Source organism: Sphaeramia orbicularis, chromosome 6 (genome assembly GCF_902148855.1).
Source record: "Sphaeramia orbicularis chromosome 6, fSphaOr1.1, whole genome shotgun sequence".
In the NCBI taxonomy this organism is placed as follows: Eukaryota; Metazoa; Chordata; class Actinopteri; order Kurtiformes; family Apogonidae; genus Sphaeramia; species Sphaeramia orbicularis.
Window position 1 is genome coordinate 15,654,869 of NC_043962.1, and position 26,729 is coordinate 15,681,597.

Sequence of the window (26,729 nt, forward strand, 5' to 3'; positions counted from 1 at the left end):
AATAACCTGTTAATTTTGGGTCACTATTACACAGCCAATTGCATGTTCTGTGATAAATACAGTCGCGGAAAAAATTATTAGACCATCAAAAGTCATCAAAAACGATGGTTATGCAATCAAGTGCTAACTCCTGTGTGTATCATGCGACTAAAACAGACAGAAAAGAAAACATAGAATGCCTAAAAGCACTGTTTTTGTCAGTACAATGCCATAGATATTAATGTAAGAACTGAAGTGATTTTGGTTATTATCAAGAAAACATGAAAAATGGATAGATATCAGCTCTGAAATTAAACTCTTATGAGCTATTTTTGTTATCATTATATTTGTCCAAACAAATGTACCTTTAGTTGTAGCAGGCATTAAAATGAACAAGAAATTGAAAACAAGGGTGGTCTAATAATTTTTCCTGCAACTGTATTTTGTCATAGCTGCCTTTCCCAAAATTAAAGTTTTTGTTTGTTCCCTGAAATAACATAATAAAATACATAAAACATGCTATATTATGTGAACTACTTTCATAATTCCAGTGGTGAAATGTACCTCATTATAGACACTCCAGCAAATTTGACTTTACTTATACAACAAAGTATTATACAACTTTATAGTTATAGTCCTTTACATTTCAGAGGGAAAAATTGAATTGTGTATCATAAACATTTCGGATACTAAAAATAGTCACTTAAGAGTGTTACTTTTTATTAAAAAAATAATAAAGCAATATAATCAGCCCTGTGATAAACTGGCAACATGTCCAGGGTGTACACCGTCTTTGCCCATAAGTAGCTGGAATAGGCTCCAGCAACTCACGTGACCCTAAATCCGTTTCAGATAATGAATGAAGGATATAATTTGCAGTACTGTACTATTAATCAACCCAGTAGTTTATATATAACCCACAACTGACTCCACATTGACAAACTATGGTTAAGTGAAACATTTTTGCTGATGATGTCACCCACTCTAACCTTTTCCCATACAGATCTGTTGTAAACTTCCATAGTGTTGAGTCCCAGTAGCTACTTCACCACAGTACTACAGAACTACCTATCGTTACCTCTAACTTTCTGATATCAAAACACTTTGCCTCAAATTGGACAAACATTATTTTTATTGACCAAGTTTCAATGTAGTGGCCAGAGTAAACCATTCAGTAAACATAGTCCATTTGTAAGACAACCTGCACATGCTGGCTTATAAAAACAAAGCCTTGGTCCTTTAATACACGACTCTGTAATGAATGACTTCAACTGAATATTTTACCATTTACATGTTATAAAACTGCTTTCCAAACCATCACAGTCACTACCTTACTGATTTTTAACGCTACTGGTTCAAATATAAATCTGTTTTTCGAAGAGGAGTCTGAGTTTTGTGGAATCTGATCCTTTGCTTAAAAAGCGGTTTCTGTCCTGCTGTTCTTGTCTCTTTCTTGTGTTCTCTTCTCATCACTGCATCTGTGAGAGGAGCTGATCTCTGCGCTCTGCACTGATGAAAAAGTGGAGTTTCCTTGGCAACAGTCTTACTTCTACCGGCATGGCTTCATACTCCTCATTGTCGATGTTGTAGAAACCACCGGCACCCTGCAGGGTCGGCATAGAGTAAGTAAAATGTCAAGAGAAAAACAAAAAAATAAAAAGTCCTCTAGGCAGTAGGCTAAATAAATGCACTATAGTACAGCTAAATGAATCACTTCTGACCTCTGGCAGCTGCAGCCTACAGGCACCGACTTCTAGTTTTGTGGAGCTTTTAGTAAATACAGTTGGATCTTCTTCCTTTTTGTTTCTGCAAGGAAAAACAGTTATGTTCTGTTAAATGAGTGTTGCAGTTAATGATTATATAACGTGCACTACCTCAGTAATTGGTTTGCAGTAGACCACAGTTGATAATAACATAACATGCTGCGCAGTTTTAATTCCCCTCGGCCAAATATAGTGTAAGATTCTGTTGAAAGTTACTGCCCTATAATTTAGATTAGATTGTCTTTGTGTAAAACTTATTACATACATATTAATATGTGAAAGTACTCATATGTCATTTCATTTCATTTATTTCGTTCATGGTTAAGCATTTCATCAGCAGAAATTCAATAATCATCAGGTGAACAAACATATACACACCCATGCTCAAAAAGGAGCAGGATGAAGAAAATTTTATATTTCCTGCCCCCTTCTAAATAATAATAGCCCTAATGGTTAGCGATACACAACTAGCTATAAAGTCATACTGTACAAAGTCAGACAAACCAAACAAAATACTTCCAAAGATAATAAAAAATAATTACAAAACCAAGTGCAAAACTACATTTCCAGGAAGTACAAAACAAACACAGGTAAATATAGGTCAATATATACCTGACGAAATGATGCAAAACAGTTACGATACTAGACCAAAATAAGCAAATAAATGTCACAAGATGCAAAACAAATATGAAGCAAAGTGTAAAAACTTATAACTGTTCTTATAATTTCATTGTTTTGTCTTTATACACTTTTTTCAGTTGGAAGAAGTTTTTACAGTCCATCAGCTCATTATAAAGACAATTCCAGAGTTTAACACCAACCACTGATATACACATCTGCTTCAAAGTTGTCCATGCACACTGGTGCTTGAAACAACCATTCCTTCTATGCTCTTCATTCTCTGAAGTGAAGACAAACATTTTTGTAATTTAGCTGGTAGTACTTTACTGTCATAACTGCACAAGGCAGAAGTCCATTTGACTTTGGAAAAGTAGGTCATGGTCACCTATTTTCAATATTCATCTGCTCCATGCCAAGATCAATCCACAGTATAAATTTGGTGCAGATATCTCAATGCATTCCTCAGATAATGCGATTATGTCATTGAATGGACAGACAGACGACAAAATGATTACAATACCCTTTGGCCGAAGGGTAAAAAACTGCAAATACTGACCCGACAGTAATGAACTCGCTGACAGAGAAGTCATCCGGCTCTGCACAGATCATCAAGGAGTCCTCTACGCGCTGCAGGGTCAGAGAAATTAAACAAAGTACAGAAACAGAGAAGATTAAACTAAGATTAAATACTCCAGAATTAATATGAACTGTTAAAGTCTTTAGAACTTAACCAACCCTCTTCACAGGGTTTTTGTTGTGTGTTTGAACAAACAGCTCAAATGTAGACAGCTTCTGCTCTTCCCACTTTTCTGGCTCTTCAACTTTTGGAGGCTCTAAGAACAAACACAAAATAATGGAAACTTCATATATTTATCTCTTATGGGTGTGACAGTCTGACATCCAGATCCATCTCGTTCTTAGAAGTGAAGTGGCAATGGACATATTTATTTGGAGAACCGAGCAGCAATATTAAAATGATTACATCCCAGCAAAAGAAAACTTAAAAGTTTTTTCAAAAACTTTTAGACGCAGCTCAGAGGGAGTTGTTCTTTTATCAACTAGTAGGACTTGGAAAACAAAAACTTTCAGAAAGTGGAAAGGAGGAGAATTCAGACAGATAAAGTGGCCACTACAGTATGATCTAATGCCTTACTTTACCGTTCTTTGATAGTTGGTAAATTTGGCAGATGTGTTAACTCAGTCAGACAGAATACCTTCAACAGGTGGATTCCAGTAGTTTTTCCATCTGCGTGCGATGCGGTAGAGCAGGTTGGGCCTGGGGGGCTTCTGAGGGGGTGCGTCAGGAGGCCGAAGACTGGGAGGCAAGTAGGATATCGAGATGTCTCTGACCAATGGCCACTCCTGAAAATTTCACACCACATTTGTTTCAGTTATGAGTTTGAAGGAAACAATGGGAGATGTGCAGTAATAACCAGATGACTTTTGCTGTTTATTATAAAGCACGATGTTAATGAAATTCTGTCATTGTCTTACCTGTAATGTTCTAAACCAGTGTGCTGCGTTTGTTTTGAGTGGACCAAGGTACCAATATCTACAGAGAATAATAATGGAAATGTATCATTTTGAAAGTGAAATTATTCTTTTTTTTTCCCAGGTTTGTTATTTTAAGTCTCCTTACTTGCTGATTGTTGCAGCCACATCTCTAAATGCTCCCCAACGCAGCCCCATTAGAGCAAAGACTGGTTGCTCTTTCTCCCCCTTGAACAAATACAGACAGACATTAGTCCAACAACTAAACATGGATTATAAACACACACACATTCTTAATTTTTAGCCCTTTGTTTCTCACTTTGATTTGTAACACATCCAGAGGTACCGTTTCTCCTTTCAGAATGGACAGTGTTGCTGATGTAATGTTTCTGGAAAATAAATAATGTAAAAAGTAAGTTTAAGTTACTTAAGCAGAAACCCACGCCATATTTTCATAAATTATTATATATAATATAAACATATTTTCATAAATGTGTAATATGTTACACTCTAAGAGGATCATCTTGCTGTCACACTCACTTGACCTTGTTGTCACTAAGGAGGTGAAGACTTGGACTCAGAGAGTTATGAGAGCCCAGGGGAATAAATCCAATAGGTGTGTTACTGAATATGTCCTGTAGTCAAAAAACAACAGGGTTGAAGTAAAAGAGGGTGAAGTGTGGACTGATTTCACTTTATTTTATTGTTACTGTTAGACAGTGAGAAAGATCAACAAAGGAAGTTTATTTCTAACCTGATCTGGCCATCAGTTTGAGATTTTCTTGTGATCAGACAAGTAGAATTGAGGAAAGATGTTTTGTTTTTTTTACCTGCTGACAGTTTTGGCTGTAGCTTCAGCCTTCATCAGAGCTGTCACACGCTTCCTGGTGTGATGTGTCTAAAAACAGATGATTGGGCTGGGAAACTTTTCAAGATAAAATTTCTACAAGCTACAGCCAAAACCATCAGCAGGTAAAAAAAAAACATCTTTCCTCAATTCTACTTGTCTGATCACAAGAAAATCTCTAACATTTGTAATGGAAGACATGACAAATGTTATCAATCTACCTGATCTGGCCTTCGCAGTAACCCTGTGATGACTTCCTGTAAGGTGCCATCGCCTCCGGCCACAATGAGCATGTCTGTCTGCTCCATTAGGTCAATCAGCTTTTTTGCCTGGCCTTCATAGTCTGTCTGCAGAGAAACATGACAATAACAGCATGAGTTATTACTATTACTCATCAATGATCTACAATACAAACTATTTGAAGGAAAAAATATGAAGCAATACCTTGACAATTGTAATTTCGACACCTGCCAGGTGTAAAATGGGAGCAGCATTCTTTTCAAAAAGATTGTTGGCTTTACTGGGAGAGATGAACACACATGGTAAGTAGTTAGAAGGAGGAAAAAAGGTGCTTTGAATCCAGACATCAGCTGTTTTGGACGTTTACTCACCCACCGCAAGCTGCAGGGTTCAAGATGACAGTTGCTTTCCTAAGTCTCTCCTGTGACCCTATTAGCTGACGCCCAAATTCCTAACACAAATTAGCATTAAAAGGTTTCGTTAATGTGATGCCTTTGGGTACAAGTACTAGCAGAATACAAATATAGTACTATTGAAATACTTACCCTGGCCTCAAGACAAGCTTCTCGTCGCAGAACACTATCGCTATTATGATAAAAGATGCAGACTGTTACACACTGAGTCATGTTATGTAGCTATACAGTCTGTTCAAATACTCACCAGTACTTTCCATACAGCCAGTGTCCCCCGTAGGACAAGACACAAACAGCAAATGTGGATTTCTTCCAGTGATTCCGAAGAGTCCGAAATACTTTGACAACCCGAGCCATGATGTTAACAAACTTTTATAAAGTTCCCAAAGCCAGGAATTTAATGTAGCCCTACATTTACAGCAGAATCGACATTTTTAGTTAATAATTTTACAATTTGTCATCGCAGCGGTCATAGACACACCAGTATCACTTGAGCATGGATGAACTGGTGTAACACAAAAACAGCACGGGTAAACACAAGGCGGAAAGATCAATAGTACCGTACGTGTTTCATCGATTTAATTCATGGAAGCTTTGTTAAAACATCCTATAAAATCATAGAAAAATAAAAAACGATTTTTGAAAATATATCACCCTATAATACAATCATCAGAAGGTAAAATAAACTTTTTAATCTGTTTTCTACAATTCTAAACTACAATTCCCATCTAGCTAAGCGAAGCCGAGAACGGAGGACCTCGCCTGAAAAATATATACAGAATAAAAATGAAAATAAAAAAAATGTCTCAAACATAATTTGCGTATTGTGGATATTAAATTATATATCGGGATTCATTCCTGTAAATATGAACAAAACATGTTAATAAAAATATTTTAAATTTTACACCGGCTGTACACAGTTGCCCCTGTCCCGTTTTCCGAATGTATCATGGCGACACAGATGGCGGTAAATTCGGGTATGTTTTACGTTTATTCTTTGTTAACTGACATATTCGTATATATTTATAACAGTACATCTCCATTATTAGTTCACATAGAAATGCATACCTGTTCTCTTCTAAGCGCTACTTTTACCCCATGTTGTATGTTTTGACCACATGGTGATACATCAATCCGGTAGTTGGCTAGCTTAGCCTAGCTTGTAAGTCAACGTTTGGTTAGCTTAAACTGGTTTGACAAAGTAAAGTCAATGGAGAACGTAACTGTTTTGTTTAAATTGTGTTTAAAACCGATACCTAGCTGTTGGTATGACCACTTTTAGTTCAACAGCAGTCATTAGAAGAGTCTACATATTGACAAGCAAAAGTGAAACAGACTTGACTCAAGCAGTGTTTGACATCACTGTGTGGCACTGAAGTGTTTGTTTTGTTGAACCACACCTAACTAAATGACAGTATCGAGTGTCAGTCAATGTCCATGTTACTTTCCAGATTACTGTAATTATTTGTACTTGTTACCTGTTCAGTGAATCCGTTAGTCGAAATGAATTGATAACTTTTTTGTTGCAAGGGGACACGCAGGTCTCTGATAGACTCAAAGTGCAACTGACAAGTATAAAGTTACAGTAGGGAAAATAAAAAGTAAATGGACATATCTTCAAGCTTAAGAAATTAAGTACATTTCTAGGTTGCAAATTGCTCATTTCTGCCAGTTACATGAATTGATGACATGATTACATGAAAGTCTTTGAACTTTCAATGTAAGAGTTGACAGAATTTATGTATTTAGTGTATGCTGCAGAATGCTATCTGAAACTTATTTTTTGGTTTACCTACTCAGGAGCCAGTCTGTGGGGGCCACTGAAGGAGCTGTGGGAAACAGTAGATGGGGCTGTGTTAAGGAGACAGCCAGAAAGTGGCCACCTCCTTGATCTACAGTTGAAAAAACACAAACCACACTTTCTAACACTCTTTAAAAACCCTGTGAGTAAAAATAATGCTGTTTATTTCCACACTTGTTTTATATGTAAATGTTATAACAGTATTCAACTTATGCATACATGGAACAGCAACTTGTACTTTTACATGGTATTATTGTGTTATGGGTGTTATTCTTATCATTTTTAGCCAAAGAGTGCAGAGCAGAGAGAGAAAGTACGCAAGGCCAGCACAGAGGGCATTGCCATCCAAGGCCAACAGGGGTCACGCCTCCTTCCAGAGCAGCTGCTCACTGAGGCCTTCATCCTCAGTGATTTGTTTGATGTTGGAGAGTTGGCAGCTTTGGAGCTCCTCTTGGCAGGTAAAGAGTAAATAACATTTCTAATGAGTTTTGGAATAAATTTGATGTATTTGTTATTGTGCCTGAAGCTGTCTCATGAAAGCTATTTTCTTGTAGTTGAGTATAATTTGCAGACATAGCCATGTATGGCTTCCAACACAGCAATATTTGGAAGATGGGGTATTTATTTTTGTACATGTATATCCTTTTTGTCTTAAGGTGAGCACCAGCAGCCACATTTTCCAGGTTTAACTCGAGGCCTAGTGGCTGTTCTACTATACTGGGATGGAAAGCTTTGTGTGGCCAACTCCCTGCGCACGCTCATTCAGTCACGCCAGGGCAAGACCTTCACCCTGGATCTTAGGTAACCAACGCATCACAAAGTAGCAGATTGTTGCAGTTACACTTTCTATAAAAGTTTTACAGTGAGTATTACCGGTAGCTGGCTAACCAATTATTGTTTTTTACACAGCGGAGAGCTGGTGGCTTTGACAACGCGTTTTACAGATGAACTAATGAGCCAGGGTTTGACCAAACGCATCCTAACTTTGGTGTCAGAGATAAGTGTGACGCGTGAGTTTGAACGACTACAGAAGGAACGTGGCTTGGGTAATGAGAAACACAGGAAGGAGGTAGGGTCATATGCTTTGTATTAATCAGAAAATCTGATCTAATAATACTCATTTTGTAATACTGACGATTCAATAATTCACTCTTATTATTAGGTTTCTGGCCTCATCAAAGAGTGCAGACAGGCACTTGCAGACAGCCTGTTTTCTTGGACGTGCCAATCGCCTTTGACCAAAGATGACACCCTTGCTCTTATCGGCCACCTGGAAACAGTTCCTGCACAAGCTGATGGTTCACTGGACAGTGTAAATCTGGCTCTTGTTATGGCCTTACTCTACTGCTTGGATGTCAGCTTTATAGAGCAGGGAACAGAAGACAGAGAAGGTAACAATATGTTAAATACCTGTAACTGTGACTGGAGAATTGTGAACTCTAGCTATGCCTGTGACCAGTTTTGTTGAAAGAAGTATAAATTAGCAATCTGTGTCACATTCTTCTAGATCTGATTCAGGCACTGCCATTGCTCACAGAAAGGCAGTATGTGTCTGCTGTGCACAGTCGTCTGATGGATGGCCAACCCTGGAAGCTTCCTGGCCTGCAAGCTGTATGTAGGCTGGCCTGGGCTCTTTCTCTGAGGGTCCTTTCCCAGCTACCTCAGGGATCTGGTACGGCCAGATTTCTTAAACCTGTAAACTGTGCCACAGGAATCTTTTGTTGCTTGCAGTTACAGTGTGCATTTTAATTGTGTAATATGATTTATGTGTTTCACAGCCCTGGTTGAATTCACTGAAGCAGATGAGGCCCTGGCTGACCAAGCCCTACTCGGAGATGTTTTCCTCTTTATGAAGGAGGGCATTCTGGGATGTGAGAGTTTTGCCCAGGAAGAGTTTTACATCCGCCGACTTCATTCACTCATCACAGACTTTCTTGCACTCATGCCAATGAAGGTAAAGGCTGCTGCAAATGTCACTGAGCATGCTTTTGACTTAACATTCTCTACTTTGTAAGGTTGAATATTTGGGATCCTCTGTGACTGAGATGCTTAATTGACAACTTCTTGATGTTTTTGTAGGTGAAGCAGCTTCGTAACCGTGCTGATGAGGATGCCCGTTTGGTGCACATGTCCCTGCAGATGGATAGTGAGCTTCCATCGTCACTGCGCAAAGATTTAGACCACCTCATGATGCTTGTCAGTATTTTCACATGCACACACTCATGCAACAGTTTAGCACCTTTCAAATTGTATAGGCTTTATTGATATTAAGTGGATAAGAGTGAAGTTACAGATTGCTTAAGTGGAAAAAGTGTAATTTTGTAGATGAGCAAGAACTACTTGGTGCACCTTTAAAATCTAAACATAACCTCGAGGTCTACATTTGTTGCTTCTTTTTCTTTTCAGATTGGAGAGTTTTATAGTAAGGACACATTTGGACTGGAGTTAGGTCTGGAGTTCTGGTGTCCAACGGAGTCTCTTCAGCACACCTCTCTCCAGGGATCCTACCTGGGGATGGCACTGCAGAGGCCTCCACACAAACAGGTAAGAACAGGATGCCTTTTGTGGTTCTGATTCAGTCTAAAACTTTTGAAGCTGTAGACAGATTCTTAAAACGTTAATGTTTGGTCATATGAAACCATTTGCTTTTTTCTATAAACCACTATTTTTTCCCTGTGCGTTAATGCAGGTCGTCCTGTCCAAGTTTGTGCGTCAGATGGGAGATCTTCTGCCCTCAACCCTGTATATTTCCTACCTTCGTATGCTCAAAGGCCTCGCAAATGGTCCACAGTGTGCCCACTACTGCTTCAGTCTGCTTAAAACCAATGGAGCTACACACAGTAATGTCTTATTGTTCTTATACTAACAGAATTTATTTTCTGGGATGGAAAAAAATGACAATTTGAGTTAGAGCACATACCTACAACTAAGATTTGTATTGTCTCAAATATTCTGGAGCCAGATGTGATCCATTTAGCAGGCAACTTTTACAAGTACAAGGTGAAAACTTGATACAATTCCTGCTCAAACACTGAAAATTCACTTTTTGGGTAGCAAGAAAAAGGGGTCAATTTAAACTTTTGAATGATAGTTAACATTGATGGATTTTATTTTAAATTAAGTAAAAGGAAAAGCATGTTTCTATACATAGTTATATCCATATGAATACTAACTGACTGGATGTGTTTTTGTGCAGGTGACAACATCCAGGGAGTGTCAGGCAGTCCAGTGTCATGGGAACATTTTTTCCATTCCCTGATGCTCTACCATGAAAACCTGCGAAGAGACCTCCCAAACCCAGATGCAGCACAGTATCGCCACCCACCACTAAGGGGCATAACCCAGAGAGAGCTGGAGGGGCTCACTGCATTTTTGCAGCTCCTCACCACCATCATTACATGGGTATGAGTATATTATGAAAACTGTTAAAAAATAGTTGTATAAAGATGAGTATGACTTTTTCCCCTTTAATTCTTGATGTTTTGTGCTCCTAAAATGATTTTTGTTAGCACTTGGCTTTAACTGTTGTGGTTCCATGTGTATGTTTTCCAGAGTGAAAATGCCCGTCTAGCGCTGTGTGAGCATCCACAGTGGACGCCAGTTGTAGTGATGTTGGGTTTGCTCCAGTGCAGCGTTCCCCCAGTCCTAAAGGCTGAGCTTCTCCAGTGCCTGGCAGCTTTTGGGAAGTCACCAGAGATCGCTGCCTCACTCTGGCAGTCACTGGAGTATACACAGGTAACAACTTACATTTTTTTGTCTCTGTGGAGTGAGTCTACCAATAAAGTATTACACAGTCCTGTAAAAAATGAAGTGTAATTTGTTTAGTAATATTTCTTCTTTCATATCCAAAACTTAAACCTACCTACCTACCGTACTACTACTACTACTACTACCACTACTATTATTACTACTACTACTACTACTACTACTACCCAATCTGACATTGAGTTTTGAAGGATGTGGTTACAGATATCTTGTTATTCTTTCTCAAGTGTCAAAACTTCTTGTTCTTCACAGATCCTTCAGACAGTGCGTGCTCCAGGACAGAGGCAGGCAGCTGGAATTGAGGTGAGGCTTTTGTGAGTGAAGGAGGAATAATTTGATTGAAAAAAGTACTTATGTTTTAGTTTTGCTCTGTTTACTTCCAAGATAAACAAGTAAATGTTCTTTAGTTGGTTGAGAGACCAAATGACATGAGACATGAAGTCATTTCTAATTAAATTGCATCATTTAACTACTTCCCAAAGAGGAAATACTGCCTTGATTTTGAAGATAGAGATGCATAACGACGCAGGTGTTTGAGTTGCTGTCATAGAACACTGAGACTAAACTGTAATTGGGCCCCCCTGTTGAACCTTTTTTATTATGTGTAAGTTGAGTTTGTCATCAGGAAAAGGGCTGAGTGAAACCAGTTCTTTCATTATTTAACCCATTCTAAATTTATTTGCAAGTGTCTGACTCTTTCTTTTGTCTCTCAGGTTGAACTGAACGAGATTGAGTCGAGTTGTGAGGAGTATCCCCTGACACGAGCATTCTGCCATTTGATCAGCACACTGGTTGAGAGCAGCCTGCCCATTAATCTGGGTGCAGGCCTTCGGGTACCAGGATTTCAGCCCTACCTGAACTTCCTGCGAGACTCTGTGTTTCTCCCTTTTCCCACCAGAGCATATCGTCGGCCTGCAGAAAAGGTGAAGTCCTTTAAAAACCAGGCCATACACACAAGTGCCTGACTGCTCCTATCGTTCTAAGTGCTAATGCAAATGCTAGTTACCATGTGTATTAGGATGGGTAAAACATAGAGACCGAATTTTTCTATGGGGATAATAAAGAGAGTTAACCTTAACTCTTTAAGTGCCAGACAGTTAAGGGGCTAATAAGCCTTAAAAGTGCCACAGAATTTGGCCGTGTTTCAGTATTTCGCGTCATTTTTATAGTATTTGAAGAATCCTGCAGGAAACCGCTCGGTAACATCCGACCGATTGCTGATTAGATCCGAAACGCACCGGACGTAGCCGATTCATTATTGATCGTAATTTGCATAATAGTAATAATAATAATAATAATAATAATAATAATAATAATCTTTATTTATATAGCACTTTTCATACATTAAAAACTGTAGCACAAAGTGCTTTACATATCAGTTTAAAAATCAGTACCGCCCCCCACCCACACCTACCCACTCACCCGCACACACACACGCACGCACGCAAACCCACAAGCTCACACATACTTAAGAAGACTGACTGAGCACGGGTAGACCAGAACAAAAATGTACAAGTAAAAGTAAAACATCAATTTAGGAGGCGCTGTCTCAGGGAGCCATCCGCACCAGGATGCAGCCGCCGACCCCGGCGACCAGGCACCAGCAACACAGCCCCGCATCCCAACTAGTGGGAGAGGGCCAACTGGGACCCCCACCCACCAGAAAGGAGCGGACCCCAGTGAGAGAAGGCGCCACAGCCTCCGGAGTCCACAGCCGCCCCCCGGTATGGAGGGCTCCCTCTGATGAAACACCGGAGAATAAGAAACATTAAAAAGATATAAAAATATTATTCGGTCGCGTGACCTCAAATTCCCGTCTGCTTGGTCTCAAAAGGGGGACACAGAAAGAACGTCATCGAAATGTGAGAAAGAAATGGGGGTGGATGGTTTGTTCGTCCACAAATATGGTGTGTTCTCCAAAGCCGATCTGATCGGCCCGTGGCACTTTACAGGTTGTTTTCGTAAAGCCGATTTAATCGGCCCATGGCACTGAAAGTGTTAAACCTAATGCAGCACACAGAAGTAAATTTATGCTCTATTTTTGTTTTTTTGCTGTGTCTTAGTGGGAGGTTGCTGACTCTGTCCTCGAGGTGTTCCACAAACTGCTGCGGGACTACGAACCCCAACCTTCAGACTTCGTCCAGGAAATGGTAGAGCTCCAGGGCGAGCAGATCCCAGCTCACAAACCTCCTGGACACAGTATCATGTTCCACCTGCTCAACGACTCCCCTACACTGGCCCTCTGCCTCAGTCTGCTGGAGGAGGGTGTACGCCAGCTGGACACCTATGCCCCGTTCCCTGGTGAGAGAACATATGGAGCTACTCTCAGAGAAACAGAGAGAGAGCATGTTTTGTTGAATGTATTAATCATATGCTCCATCCCTGCCCACATTCAGGTAAAAAGCAGTTGGAGTCCGCAGTGCTGCACTGTTTGTGCCTGCTGGATTTGGCTCTGCAGAAGGAGATGGTGTTCACAGACCTGCTCAGAGAAAGCCAGTCGTCTTTGCTGATTTCACCACTGGAACAACTCCTGCAGGGGGTCAGTCCTCAGACTCGAAGGGCTGATCATATTGTCAATATTGCCAGGTAAGACCATCCAAATATTGCTTCAAACTGTGTGTGCCCTGCAGTCATATTATTTCAGTTCAGTTGGTTTATCTTCCCATATATTTTCAGTTCTATTTCACTAGACTTCATCCCTGTCATATGTCAGTACATTTATATGGATGAGTGTTTGTCTTTGGCAGGTATCTGTACCACAGCAGTTCCAACCCAGAGGCTGCTTTTCAGAGCTCCAAGATCTTGCGCCGCATTTCCAACTACCCCAACATTCAGATGAGGCTGGTGGGAGACTTTACACATGATCAGGTAGGTGTAAATCTGCAGAGTAACTCATAATGTGTTTCATTTAAAAATGTATTGATTTATTTATTCATGTATTCATTTATTCCATTATTTGTGTAATGTCTCTGTTCTTCAGGCTGTGAGTGAAAAGCTGATGGCAGGATTTGTGGAGTGTCTGGACAATGACGAAGCAGAAGAGGGAATAGAGAAAGGAGACGGTGAGGGAAAGACCTTACTTTGTTTTTTTTTCCCCCTTTTTTTCCGTCTACATATTTGTTGTCGTTAAATTTTTTTCAGATTTACAGTTTTTGTTTCTCACAAACTCAACTTTTAGACCCAGACACACAAAAGAAGGTAGCAAGAATCCGGCATGAAACCCAGATTCATATTCTGAACCTCCTCATCACCTCCTTGGAGCTCAAGACCCCAAATCTGGCCCTTTATCTCTTGGGATATGAAGTTAAAAAGCCTGTGTCCTCCACCAACCTCCAGGATCCAGGTCAGACCACAGCTTTAACTCTTGTCTTTGGTAGATTTTGCAACAGTCATTGAATTATGAATGAGAATTGTTAGTTCTTAGCTGACTTCACAGGCATCGCTCTGTGTTCTAGGTGTGTTGGGATGTCCACGGAGCTGCTTACACGCTATCCTGAGTTTGCTCCAGAGAGGCACTGAAAAAAGATCAGGACCTGTTCTCACCCAACAGGCCCCACACCTGGCTGAGCTTTGCTACCAGGTACTCTTCAAATGAGCGATTTCACTCACATGATTTACATACAACACAAGAAAATGTTCGATTCACATGTGGGCTGTCTGACTAATGATTACTTCTGTGTGTGTCAGGTGATCTACCAGCTGTGTGCCTGCCCGGACACATCTGGACCCACTATGCGCTATCTGCGGACCAGCCAGGACTTTCTGTTCTCACACCTGCAGCACTTGCCCTTCATCCTTCCTAGTGAGTCATGGGATCACTGCTGTTCATATTTAGGAGAAAATAAGAAGCAGCATTAAAGACGTGTTGAGTGAAAAGCAGATAAGAATGCAGTAGATACAATTCACTCAAGGATCCTGTTCAGAATGAAGCAATAAATAGGAAAAATTCCATCCCCTCGAATAGAAATGTCAAAACAAAGTCAGGAAACAGCAGCACTGTTAACCCTTTAAGAAAAGTATATTCTTGTTTTTTGAGTTTCATTTGTACATTTTTTATCTTCTCAGGTAACCAGATCGCTGCCCTCTCCCAGATGTCCTGGCTAATGAAGACCGCAGCCATTGAACTGAGAGTGACCTCACTGAATCGCCAGCGCTCGCATACACAGCGCCTAGTCAGCCTTCTGCTCGATGACCAGCCACACACTCAGCACACAGGTATGAGTTGTTTGCAATAGGGTTTGTATGTGTTTTTACAATTGATACTGTTTGAATCTCTGACTATGAGGCTGTATGCATATTATAGAAAAGCCTTTTAGATCCAGTTCTTTTAAAAATGTCATTTGATATCCTCGCATATGCTGCAAGGAAAAATATTTTCATGTCTTGGATAAATGACAAACCTCCCACTAAAACAGCTTGGCATTAAATCCTTATGGAATGCTTTCCTATGGAATATTTGACCTGTTGACTTCATTCCTCAAAGGGACAGTTTTTGAGAATCTGGACTCCATATCTTTGTTTTACTAACTCATCAGTCAATTCTATGCTTTCATACCTTATCAGTGACTGTAAATCTTTGGTGCCAGTTCACAGTAAGATCACTACTGATTTCAGCTGTCACTGCTTGATTGCCTGATCTTTGTTCTATCCTCACTACGAGTTTATACTGTGTGCTATTTGCTTTATCTTGGATTGGTCTTTTTTTTGTACTCTGTTTATCCTCCAACAGCTTCATATTTTTATTTTCATATAGACCAGGTATTGTGCTGAGCTGTTTGTTGTTATAAAAATGTAATCAAATGTGATAAAGATAATTATGAAAATAAAAAAAGTAATTTGAGCTTGAAGATGCTGGGATCTGTGCACCAAAGTTCTATTCATAGATTCTCACCGGCACATGTAAACAACAAAGCTAATCAGTTAATTAAACCAAGAAATGCTTCCTTTTTAGCTGATGGGGAATCAGGCATGGAGGAAGAGACCAGATCTGTTAGTGGTTTTCTGCACTTTGACACAGTTTCTAAAGGTTTGTGGCATTTTACGACACAAAATTACTAGTAAATTTCTTTTTACATTGTAGATGACCAATTAATTTATGTAAACAAAAATTCCATACTCATCTCATGAACTAAAATGAGCTCACTTTGACCTTTCTTTCACCCATGTTGTTTGACATTCCAGTGCGTAGAAAGTTGCTCAGTGTACTCGACGCCATCGATTTCAGTCAAGACATCCCAGAACTCCTGCAGCTCGACTTCTTTGAGCGCACACAGATAGAACAGGTGATCTCCAACTGTGAGCACGTCAATGAGCAAGGACACACTGTGTGCAATGTGAAGGTGCGTTCAAGGATAAACATGTAATCTGGTCTTTATCTGCTGTGTTTTCTGTATTTTTGTATTGATATTTAATATTGAATATTCCCTACAGTTGCTTCATAGAGTGTTAGTTGCGGAGGTGAATGCCCTTCAAGGAATGGCAGCCATTGGACAGAGGCCGCTGTTGATGGAGGTGAGGGAACAAAAACTAACAGAACTTTATTCTGGGTTGTAACGCAAACATAAATTATTGTATTTGTACTTTTCTTTTTAAAATTCTCTCATTTATTATCTTTTTGGCACATTATTTTAATCAATTGGTGCATTGTTTAGGCTTCTTTACAACATTTTCTGCTGCTAATACTCAAAACAATATTTCTACTTTGGTCACTTCTGTCCTTTTCTTCTAGGAGGTGAACTCCATCCTCCAGCAGGTGGTGGAGCGTAACCGGGTCCGACGGAGTCTCGGTGCGAAGCGTCATGCACTACAGTCCTGGAGGAGCTTGGTGGAGACGCTGTTGACCGCCTGCCCAGCTGACCTCATCCCCGCTGATGACAGACAGCTCATCATCAGAGACCTACTGTTAGACCTGCACGATAAGGTCAATTTGACTCGCTCAGAGAAAATAAACCCATATTAAATAGATCTTGATCATAAACTGTAGATTCTTTTCACTGTGCAGGTATTGTCTGAGGATGCTGCAGGAGAACTGATGCCTATCGTTGCCGGGGCAGTGTTCACTCTGACAGCTCAGCTCAGTCAGTCAGTCCTGTCTGAGCAGCAGCAGGGGGTGGGATTAGAATCCTCCTCTGGTTTTGCCTCCATTGCCAATTCTGCCCTGCACCTCATCCTTCGCAAGCTGCTTGACTTCATCCTTTGTACTGGTTAGTGATGACTTTAAAACTACACTGGCCATATGTTACAGTAAGCATGTTATTGCTGTCAATTGTATAGCCTTGGTCTACTAGTCAGTTAAAAGCTAGTAGGAAGTTTTTGACTTATGGGTTATATTTCAGAAATGTACCATATGAATCTACAGATACAATTTAGCTACAATACAACATCTTGTATATTTCAGGAGGAGGATACCAGCGTCTACGTGCTCACTTGTATGGCTCTCTGTTGTACTATCTTCAAATCGCTCAGAAACCTGAAGAACCAGACACTCTGCAGACAGGTATAAAACAGCTTTGAATGTTGATGATCTAACTTGAAATATAGATATATTCATTAATTATAAATTAAATGCGTTGTTTTATTCATATTTTCATACAGTTAGACGTGCATTTATAGATTTGCCTTGTCTTATTATTTCATGTGTTTTCTGAAAAATCACTCTGTCCTTGCAGCAGGGAAGGCAATGTGGGAACGTCTCACAGCTCCTGAAGATAGTTTCTCCAAACTACAAAGAGAGAACCTTGCAATCATTGAGAGTTATGGCAAGGCACTCATGGAGGTGGTGTGTAGGGATGCGTGCGATGGCCATGAAATTAGCAGGGTATGCACCAAACCATGTGCTTTTGTTCCTGTCTTATCAAACATATAACACATCATACTCAGCTTCTGGTTCAACAATGCAGCAACGTGAAGATAAGCAATTAGAAGCCTCTGTGGAGTCGCTAATTTCTTGAGTGGCTCACGTCAAAAACGCTCTGCACAGATTTATATATAAACAGAAAATGATGGGAAGGATTTTTTTTGTTTCACACGTTACAATTAAGTATCAGACCATTTTTAACTGGTCAGGCTTTTTGATTTTGTCTGTGGCCTCTGTCTTCTAATCTACTCTGTCTTCTCTCGGTCAGATGCTGGCCCTTGCCGTGCTGGACCGGATCCTGTCAATAGATCGTCAAAATCAGTGGCTGCTGTACGTCTGCAACAGTGGCTACCTGCGGTCACTTGTGGAAAGCCTGAGACAGGATGACGGCGCCCTGCAGAGCATGCTCACACCTCAGCCTCCTCTCCTCAAACCGCTCTACATTTATGAGAGCAAAATGGTGAGATGACACTTAATAATAAGAACACCGTGGGGCTTTGCAACCAAAATGTAAGCACAGTTGAACAGGAGCCTCTGGGTAAAATGTTGGGTTATAAACGTTGATACTTTTATCTTTTTAGGCTCTGCTGACTCGTGTGGCCAAGACGGGCCAGGGAGCCGTGGAGCTGCTGCGTTGTGGACTGGTAGCTCAGCTGATGGAGTGCCAGGTGTTCGACATGGTTCCTGACAGTGACGCACACAGGTAGAAATGTTCAGAAGTGGGAAATGCCTTTTTATATTTTTGCTACACTCATCGATAACATCGTTAGCCTCACAGCATAATTCATATTTCTGGGAAAACTGTGAAATCTGACTAGCTTTACTCTCCTAACACGGCTGCTTCATTTTGCAATATTTGCTATATCCTGGGGAAAAAAAAGACCAGGGCAATTATGCTATGAGGCTAACAATGTTATTTTTAAATGGAGTTTTGAATGAAGAGAAGATTCCATCTCTTATTTTCTGATGTGTTATCTAGTGTGTTATCAGTGTCCTGTGTGAAGCACCTTGAATTGCCTTGTTGCTGAAATGTGCTATACAAATAAACTTGCCTTGCCTAGATGACTCATACTATGTCTGTCCCCATGTGGTCTACAGGATGATGAGGGACCCATCAGGTTTCATCCCCAGCCCTATGGACCGCTACAGACAAATTCTTTTACCAACCTTGAGGCTCTTCCAGGTTATCCTGACCTCTACCACTATGAATCACCAGCAGGGGGCAGCACAGGTAAGTGCACAAGTTTCATACTGTATCTGGGTCATTTATTTGCTATATTCATTGTCTGTAAGAAGACAGTGTGGTACAAAGAATTGAAATTATTTACATATAATATATTTTTCCATCTAAAAATGCTGTGGTGAGAGAGAGAGAGAGAGAGAGAGTATGTAGAAGTCAAAATGTGTACTGTTAATCACAACCTTATATTTTGCATTCCTGCATGTGCAAGGTAATTTAGCCCTGGTTTTCTCTGTGTGTCTGTAGGTTCTTCAGTGGCTAATAGTCCATGCAGACACCATTCAGTCTTTGCTTCGCTGTCAGGAGCTCAGTATGGGAGCTTTGAAGGAGCTTTCTCTGCTCACGGGCATCATCAGCAAAACTGCTCTGCCAGGTAAAAACATCAATCACATCATTAATCCCACTAAGCTGAGGCGACGTTTCCATTTTTAGCAACACTGCTGCTTTTATTTTCCTATTTCCATTCTGTAAACAATCTAATCTCACAAGCTGTTTACGTCCTGCCTGGTGTCCCAGGTGTCCTTGAGATGGGTGAAGTAAACAGCAGCGCTCTTATGGAGTTTCAAGGTCACATCAACCGATTCCAGGTGAGAACACTGGTGTGATTAATGTATTTTGGTTTAACATTGTTTTCCTCTTGTACTGCAGTCCTCTGTCTCCATGGTAATGCACATCCATTTCAGCAGTTTATCTGTCTCCTCTTGCAGCGCCTGTGTCTGTCTCTGCTCAGCCGTCTTGCTGGGAGTGAGCGAGAGAGGTTGCTGAAGCAGGCTGAGATCGCTGCGCCTGGAGACTCAGCAGAACAGCGAGAGGAGATGGAGGTGGCCATGCAACAGGTCTGAAAAACACTATAAATAGAGTAACAGGAGATGCATGGGTGAGGGATTTGTTGGCAGCTTTCACTTGCTAATTTTTGTCTACAGCGGTGTGGTTTAGGGGAGCTGGGGGCCCTAGGGTGTATTACTGAACAGGGTTAGAAGCAGAACAGCTTTATAAAATATGGATTTTTGTGATTTTCAGCACAGGCTAAAAAATGGGAAGGAAAGATGATGGTTGTATGAAGAACAGTGTGTGTGCTGAGAGGTGCTTTTTGTGTGTTATATCGATCGTCATGATTATTCATCACTTGTCCATTGTCGGTGACCTGAGCCATGCCATCCTCTGTCCCCAGGTGTGTGCTAACATCATGGAGTACTGCCAGACCCTGCTGCTGCAGAGCTCAGCCCAGGCCCAGTTCAGTATCTGCCTCTTCAGCCCATCTGGCAGCGAACCAGCTGGCAGGGATGGAGGCCGCGCAGGTCAGACATTCTTGAGGAGTTCATAGGAAGACATTCATCCCCTCATTTAATTTCACATAGCTGAAATATCAAATAAGAAATGAGAGGTTTTTTTTATCCACCTTTAGGTCACTGAGTGTGTCTTTTCTTCTTATTTTAGATCTTTCATCTTCTCTGCCTCCAATGGCGTACTCCCGGGCCCCTAGCCTTGGTCTGGTCCTCTACCTGCTGAAGAACAGTGCAGCAGATTTCTTCCGGTTCCACCAGAGTCACAGACAGAACCTGGGCAAACTGCAAAGCCTTGATCAACTGCCACCCGAGGAGCTCAAGGAGGTAATGATGGACTAGCGCGGTAATCCTATTTCAGCACAAAATACTAGTCAATGGGAGTTCATCCACAAGTTGTTTCTCTTGTCTACCTCATTTGATGAATTTTATAAATTTTCTCCATGGTTTGGTTTATAAATGTTAAAAAAATCCAAGTGGGGAAAAAAATACATCATTACAAACTAAGCTCATCCTCCCTGATCACTGATTACATGTGTCTAAGTAAAGATCAAGAAAGTAAAAGTAGAAAGAAAGTTCTCATCATTTTGGGACCCATCTATAAAGACCTGCCAGATATCGCTGCCAATGGACAAGCTGCTGCAGTTTGTTTGCTCTGCTGCATCCAAAAATTGTTTAGGGCCACTTTTTTTTTTTTTTTAACCGAGATTCATCGTAATGTAGACATCATAATTAAAACCGAACATCAGAATTGAAGTTTGTAATTCGCCCGTTGTATTTTTGTAATGTATATATACTGAGTCACACAAACACTAGTGTTGAAATGATGGACAGTTTTCTTATTTTTGAAGCACTTTCTAAATAAAAAGGGTTCAGTTTTCACTGGCTGCTTGTATTAACTCATGCAAAAGTAGCCGTGTGCAGAAATATGGAATATCGAAGATGCACTGACATGTAGACTGAGACATATTGAGCCAGATGTGCACCTTTAATAGTAAATTCACCCCCTTCAAGTGTCAGTGTAGTTGTTTTGGCCCACAGTCAAGAGCTGGTAGTGTGGACACACCCACTCAAATGAATGCACAGAAGGGTAAAACACACTACACAGATTCATCTAATTCATCTTTTGATATAGAATTCTTGCTTTAACGAATGAAAAGATTTATTCAAAGCCGTTATGTTTTTAAGTATCTTATGGGCTGCAAAGTGCACTGGGTTTAGTTCTAACCGTAAGCTGTCTTGTCTGTAGTTGTGCCAAGGCCTGGTGTCAGGCCCAGGAGGTGTGGAGAAAATCTCGTCAGTCCAGAGAAGCCTGTTGGCAAAACGACGACTGGTCCAGCTTATCAACAACAGAGCCAAGCTGCTGGCCCTGTGCTCCTGTATCCTTAGTCCCTGCATGGGCTTAGTGGTATTTACACAATGTGATGACCCCTTCAGCTGCACATTACGGTTAAAACTCTCTTTATTTATCCAAACTGTTTTCTTTCTAATGTTCTGTATATAGTTTGTATTTGTCTGAGAGTTCTCATTAGTGAGTTGGAATTACACCCTGTTCATATGCCTTATCAGAAACATGGTTGGAAAACCTTGACCCGCCTGTCCCCCAGATGTTATCGAGACCTGCCTATTTGTGTTGTGGCGCCACCTGGAGTACTACCTGTTGCATTGTACTCCCGCTGACCCCAAGGACTCATTGTTGCCTGGAGCTGGGTTATACCGATCACGTCTGACAGATGGTGAGATAAACTGTCACAGATAAATGAGTTATATTTATGGCAGTCATTATCAGGAGGCTTCTTAGAAACAAAACACTGAATTAATAAATCATGTTGTAATGCACTTGTGTTTTTTTTGTCTTGTTTTTTCAAAGACTCATTTGGAGGGTTGCAGGCAAGTGGAGGGCGGGGCCTTGGTCTTTCCAGAGTCAGCCAGCAAGACCTAGACCTGGTAAGGAACCAGATAGATAGACAGATTCCCAAATGGGGAAATTAAAATGCCATGGACTCATACCACTCATTGTTGCAGACTGAAAACAAATTACATTTACCTAATGAGTGTAATATTAACTCCATATTCTGGTAAGTTCCATTGTAAATGTATTCACTATGTCACCATTTACATTAAAGGGGTCTTATTTTGCTAAATCCACTTTTATTAGTCTTGTTCATTTCTTTGTGTATTTGGACCCTAATAGTTCAAAAAGTTTGAATTTGAACCCTCCAGGTGCTGCAAAGCTACCTTTATGTTCATTTGGGCAAAAGTTGAGTGGATTTCTACAAGCTGTTTCAATTCCTTCTTAATTTGTTACATTTTATAACTAGTTACGTCACAACATTTGCACATATAAGGTCAAGACGTCTGACAAACATTTCTCCAAGTACACCAAAATTGTTTATCAGCACCAGCAGTTGTAGTCCATACTGAAAATATGTCCAAACTTCAAGTCGATTACCTAAAATGTTCAGTTGTTGGTTGAACAGGACAGAACAGCATGGTCAACAACCTGGAGGGGGTGGGGCGTAAAGTGGCTCATTTGCATTTAAAGGGCCAGCGCTCAAAACGACCTTTCTGGTGTCATTACTCAGAAATAGGGTTGAAGATGGACCTGTAGAGTTGAATTAATGAAGAATTCAGACCCAAACATAGCATTTACACTTTATGTAGACCACAGGGAAATGTTTTAGAATGCGTAATTGTATTTTTAAAAAAAAAAGCAAAATATCACTCCTTTAATCCTGATCTTCTGTTTGTCGTGTGCAGCTGAAAAGCGACATGGGTGCAGCTTTCGGGGAGGCTCTGCAGAGGAAGCTGCTGGAGGTCGAGGGCTTGTACAGTCAAGTCCGTTCCCGCTACACTTTCATTCAAGCCCTGGTCCGCAGGATCCGCGGTCTGGTCCGACAGCCCAAAAGCTGAGACTCAAATCACAGATGGACTGGCCAAGACCCAAAGTCCGTTTTTTTTTTATCACACAAAAAAAAACTCTGGCAAGCAAAACGATAAGCACCAAGAGAAAACAACCAAGGACTCTGAGCTGAGCTGTTGACTCTTTCTGGCAACATCACTCCTTTTCCCTTTTCTCGGGCCTGTTCCAGCTTCTCTCTGGAGTACCGTAGGATCCTGCTGCCATTGTGTGTAGTGCGTTGTGTCTGATCAATCTTTATTAACTAACTTTGTGTAAGGAAGTGAGAAAAATATAACCTGAAACTGCAGAATTCACTAATGAAATTTGTACCGGGTAAAAACATTTAATAATTTTGTTTTCAGTCTGTTTTTTTTTTTTTTTTATGTGAAAATAAACTTTTTCTAGATCTGTTAAAAATCTGTGTAGTTCACATACATACAGTGATGCATAAAACTGTCTTTTGCATTTTTAACAATTCAATATGATTTTTGTCCTACTTGGACAAAAAAAGGCAGTACAAAAATCTAAATACATGCATTTTTTGTCGAGTCATTATCTTAGAGATTTCTAAACCACTTCAGCAACTTCACCTGCTTTTAGGTCACAGGTGTCAAACATGCGGCCCGGAGGCCAAATCCGGCCCACCAAAGGGTCCAGTCTGGCCCTTGGGGTGAATTTGTGAAATGCAAAAATAGATATTAAGAAAATAACAATCATTTTAGTTCGGGTTCCACATGCAGACCAACTCAATCTCCAGTCAGTCGGACCAGTCAAATACTATCACAATAATCTATAAATACTCATAACTCCACATTTTTCTCTTTGTAAATATAAATATTTTTATGAATTTACACTAAAACAAAGTATAATTTAAAAAAAAAAGTGAACAATCTGAACAAATGTGAAGAACTTGAAATGTCTTCAGAAAAATAAGCGCAATTTTAACAATATTCTGCCTGATACTAAATGTTTTGTGTATTTGTGGATCCACAGTGATCTGTACGTTACAATGAATATGTAGAAATGACAAACTGAGGCAGAATATTGTTAAAATTACACTTCTTTTAGTTTGTTCAAGTTATTCACATTGTTTGAAAGGACAGTTTGTGGATGTAAACATTTTCGTTGTTTAATTTGACTTTTTTCACTGTAAAATATAGAGAAAAGTTTGGAGTTGACATTATTTATATATTATTATTTATTATTTTACTGGTTCAGCTCACTGCAGATCAAATTAAGCTAAAAGTGGCCCCTGAACTAAAATGAGTTTGACACCCCTGTTTTAGGTGGACCCCTGTGGTGACTCATTATGAAAAACTTAGTAGCAGGAGAAGCAAAACAAGGAACAGAAACAAGACTTATCTTTGCGAAAGTAGCATCGAAATGACTGAGAAAGTGAGTCAAAGACGCACTGAAGGACAAAGTCATTTTATCTTCAACTTTAACAACAAACGACATCCACATAAACCTCATTTCATCTCGTTTTATTTCTTTGAAGGTACACTTTATAAGACTGTAAAGTGCGTAGATTCTCAAACCTTTGGGGGGCCGGGGGGGGGGGTATACGAGGACGAGATAGGACACGTAAAAATCTGGTTATACATTCAGATCTTACAGGCAGGGGGGTGGGGTCTTGTGCTGTTTTTATTTCTTTGAATACTGAGGAGGGGTGAGCACCAGCATCGAGCACAGGGAAAGGGGTTCTATTTGGTGGTGGTGGTGGTGTAAATGAACACAGTATGGAAAATATAGGCACATTTCCCCTCACAGGCCATCCAACATGTTCAATGAATTAGTGGAAAAAAAAAACAAACATCTGCTCTGAGACAAAAATAAGATCTACCTACTGCACGTCTTTGTTGACAGTAAGGGAACAACCTTGTGCTACTTTTAACAGATCATGCTTGTCAGACTCTATAAATTACTTTTAAATAATAAAATTAATTACAGCATTTAAAACACATTTACATTTCTTGCACCAGCTTGTAATATCTGATTGTGCTGCATTTGCATCTAAATAGAAAACCCTGCCACACAAAAAAACGATTCCTTGAACAGCTCTCCACATGTCCTGTCATTCATCACTCATTCATTTCGTACATAAATGACTATCATTAGCTAGAATACAATGTGCTGTTTCAATTAAAATGACATACAGGCCATTAGGTTGGGTGAAATGGCACAATATACTGTGTACTGTTTACCTCTGGCTGCTATTGAGAGCATTGTATCAAATTAATAACCTGTATTATTATTATTATTATTATTATTATAGTATTGATTGTTTTTTAATTGATTGGTTAGGTATTTAGTTATCTATCATCCAAAGTTGCTTTCTTGATTGATTTTCTACACTTTAAAAAAATCAGTATAATACCATCATTCCCAGGTATAAATCACCCAACCTTGCAGGATAAGACGATAATATTTTAGGCTCAACTGAATTCACAGCAATCTTAAATATTAAAGACTGATTTGATTTGCAAACTACTTCCTTAAGCTTAGGGAAAGAGGGGGGTAAAAAAAAAAAAGCACATGTTCTTTCGAAACAGGTGCTACTTCTTGCAAAACAGGCACACAGATCAGCCGACGTGCATCCAGAGTTTGCTTTACAGACGATAACATTTTTTGATCCAAACACATGATATAATTTAGCATTTTTGGAACCATCTTCTCAAGCAAAGAACATAGGGAATACTGTAAATATTTTATATCATACTTCGATAGTTTTCTGCGATATTTAAAAAAAAAAAAAAAAAAAAAAGGGTTCAAGACTGCTTTTATATATGTACATTTAAAAAAACAAACAAACATCTATACACCTATACTGTACAGGTACACAGAGCTGAGATCCAGCACCAGTAGACATAGTTTGGACAGTCTTTGTTTTGATTCACATCCTGTATAAGTCTGTGGTAGTCCACTGGCTCAACAGGAGTTAACACAGGATAAGGGTTCGTGGAAAGTCAAAGTCAGCTGTCCTTAATAGTGCCTGATCGAAACAATTCTCAGGTCCTTTTTTTTTGTTTTTTGCTCTAGTGTTGATTGTACCAGATCTGTCCTTGAATAATCCAGCACAGCTCTCAGTGTAAGCCAACAGGTCTTGTGTAGGTTTATGAGAAAATCCAGAGGGGTAATAGTCGAGAGACAAGGAAAGGCAGCTTATCCAGCGATGAATTTCTATTTCATGTTTGACTCGAGGGCAGCGTGGAGACCGTGCATGTGTGTTTTTGTTTGTGCAGCTCACAAATGTGCACATCCTGTCCTTCTTGAGCCACAGAACAGCAGTTTTTTGTTTTTTTTTCCTTGTAGGTGGCTCCTTATGTACTATCTGTACCAGCTTCTTGTGTGGTGGTGGTGGTGTTGTTGTTGTCTGTCACGTTGGCGCCGTTTTGCTGAGGGCATTCTGGTTTCTCTCCCGTCACCGCAACACGAATCACCTTCAGCCAGCGCTGCTTTAAATCCTCGGTTTCGGCGGCAAAGTTGTGGACAGACTTGGATTGGGAGAGGCGGAAGCTGGCGGGGGGG

General features: G+C 40.1%; 3 protein-coding genes across 4 annotated transcripts in view; 1 reads left to right on the forward strand and 2 right to left on the reverse strand.

Annotated features, from left to right (window-relative positions):
• Positions 1 to 1,090: 1,090 nt before the first annotated feature.
• Positions 1,091 to 5,863, reverse strand: agk (acylglycerol kinase). The gene is made up of 14 exons (XM_030137458.1): positions 5,602 to 5,863; positions 5,487 to 5,526; positions 5,313 to 5,392; positions 5,146 to 5,221; positions 4,923 to 5,048; positions 4,395 to 4,489; positions 4,174 to 4,243; positions 4,003 to 4,082; positions 3,858 to 3,915; positions 3,578 to 3,725; positions 3,099 to 3,196; positions 2,920 to 2,990; positions 1,701 to 1,785; positions 1,091 to 1,583 (listed from the first exon to the last, which is right to left on the reverse strand). The coding sequence occupies exons 1-14, from the start codon at positions 5,709 to 5,711 to the stop codon at positions 1,449 to 1,451; spliced, it is 1,272 nt and encodes a 423-aa protein (XP_029993318.1). The 5' UTR covers positions 5,712 to 5,863; the 3' UTR covers positions 1,091 to 1,448.
• Positions 5,864 to 6,285: 422 nt separating this feature from the next.
• Positions 6,286 to 23,618, forward strand: nup205 (nucleoporin 205). 2 transcript variants are annotated; one of them, XM_030135663.1, is made up of 42 exons: positions 6,286 to 6,331; positions 7,155 to 7,297; positions 7,442 to 7,613; positions 7,812 to 7,956; positions 8,065 to 8,224; positions 8,318 to 8,546; positions 8,663 to 8,827; positions 8,934 to 9,109; positions 9,235 to 9,351; positions 9,562 to 9,699; positions 9,845 to 9,995; positions 10,352 to 10,557; positions 10,708 to 10,890; positions 11,173 to 11,223; positions 11,634 to 11,843; positions 12,984 to 13,221; positions 13,317 to 13,506; positions 13,668 to 13,788; positions 13,901 to 13,982; positions 14,099 to 14,263; positions 14,376 to 14,500; positions 14,608 to 14,722; positions 14,986 to 15,135; positions 15,872 to 15,946; positions 16,102 to 16,259; positions 16,351 to 16,431; positions 16,649 to 16,840; positions 16,922 to 17,123; positions 17,318 to 17,416; positions 17,592 to 17,737; positions 18,045 to 18,236; positions 18,358 to 18,479; positions 18,875 to 19,007; positions 19,263 to 19,389; positions 19,533 to 19,603; positions 19,724 to 19,852; positions 20,188 to 20,314; positions 20,454 to 20,626; positions 21,549 to 21,678; positions 21,907 to 22,035; positions 22,170 to 22,246; positions 23,060 to 23,618. In XM_030135663.1, exons 1-42 carry the CDS (start codon positions 6,304 to 6,306, stop codon positions 23,210 to 23,212), a joined length of 5,976 nt encoding a protein of 1,991 aa, XP_029991523.1. In that variant the 5' UTR covers positions 6,286 to 6,303; the 3' UTR covers positions 23,213 to 23,618. The 2 variants fall into 2 exon arrangements, with proteins under 2 accessions (XP_029991523.1, XP_029991522.1); XM_030135662.1 differs by having other exon boundaries at positions 6,304 to 6,331; positions 17,589 to 17,737.
• A 1,052-nt stretch (positions 23,619 to 24,670) lies between these two features.
• Positions 24,671 to 26,729, reverse strand: part of fgd4a (FYVE, RhoGEF and PH domain containing 4a) — a 119,977-nt gene continuing 117,918 nt past the window's right edge. The window contains 1 exon segment of the mRNA XM_030135664.1: positions 24,671 to 26,729. Coding sequence (XP_029991524.1) covers positions 26,522 to 26,729 — 208 coding nt within the window. The 3' untranslated portion in view covers positions 24,671 to 26,521.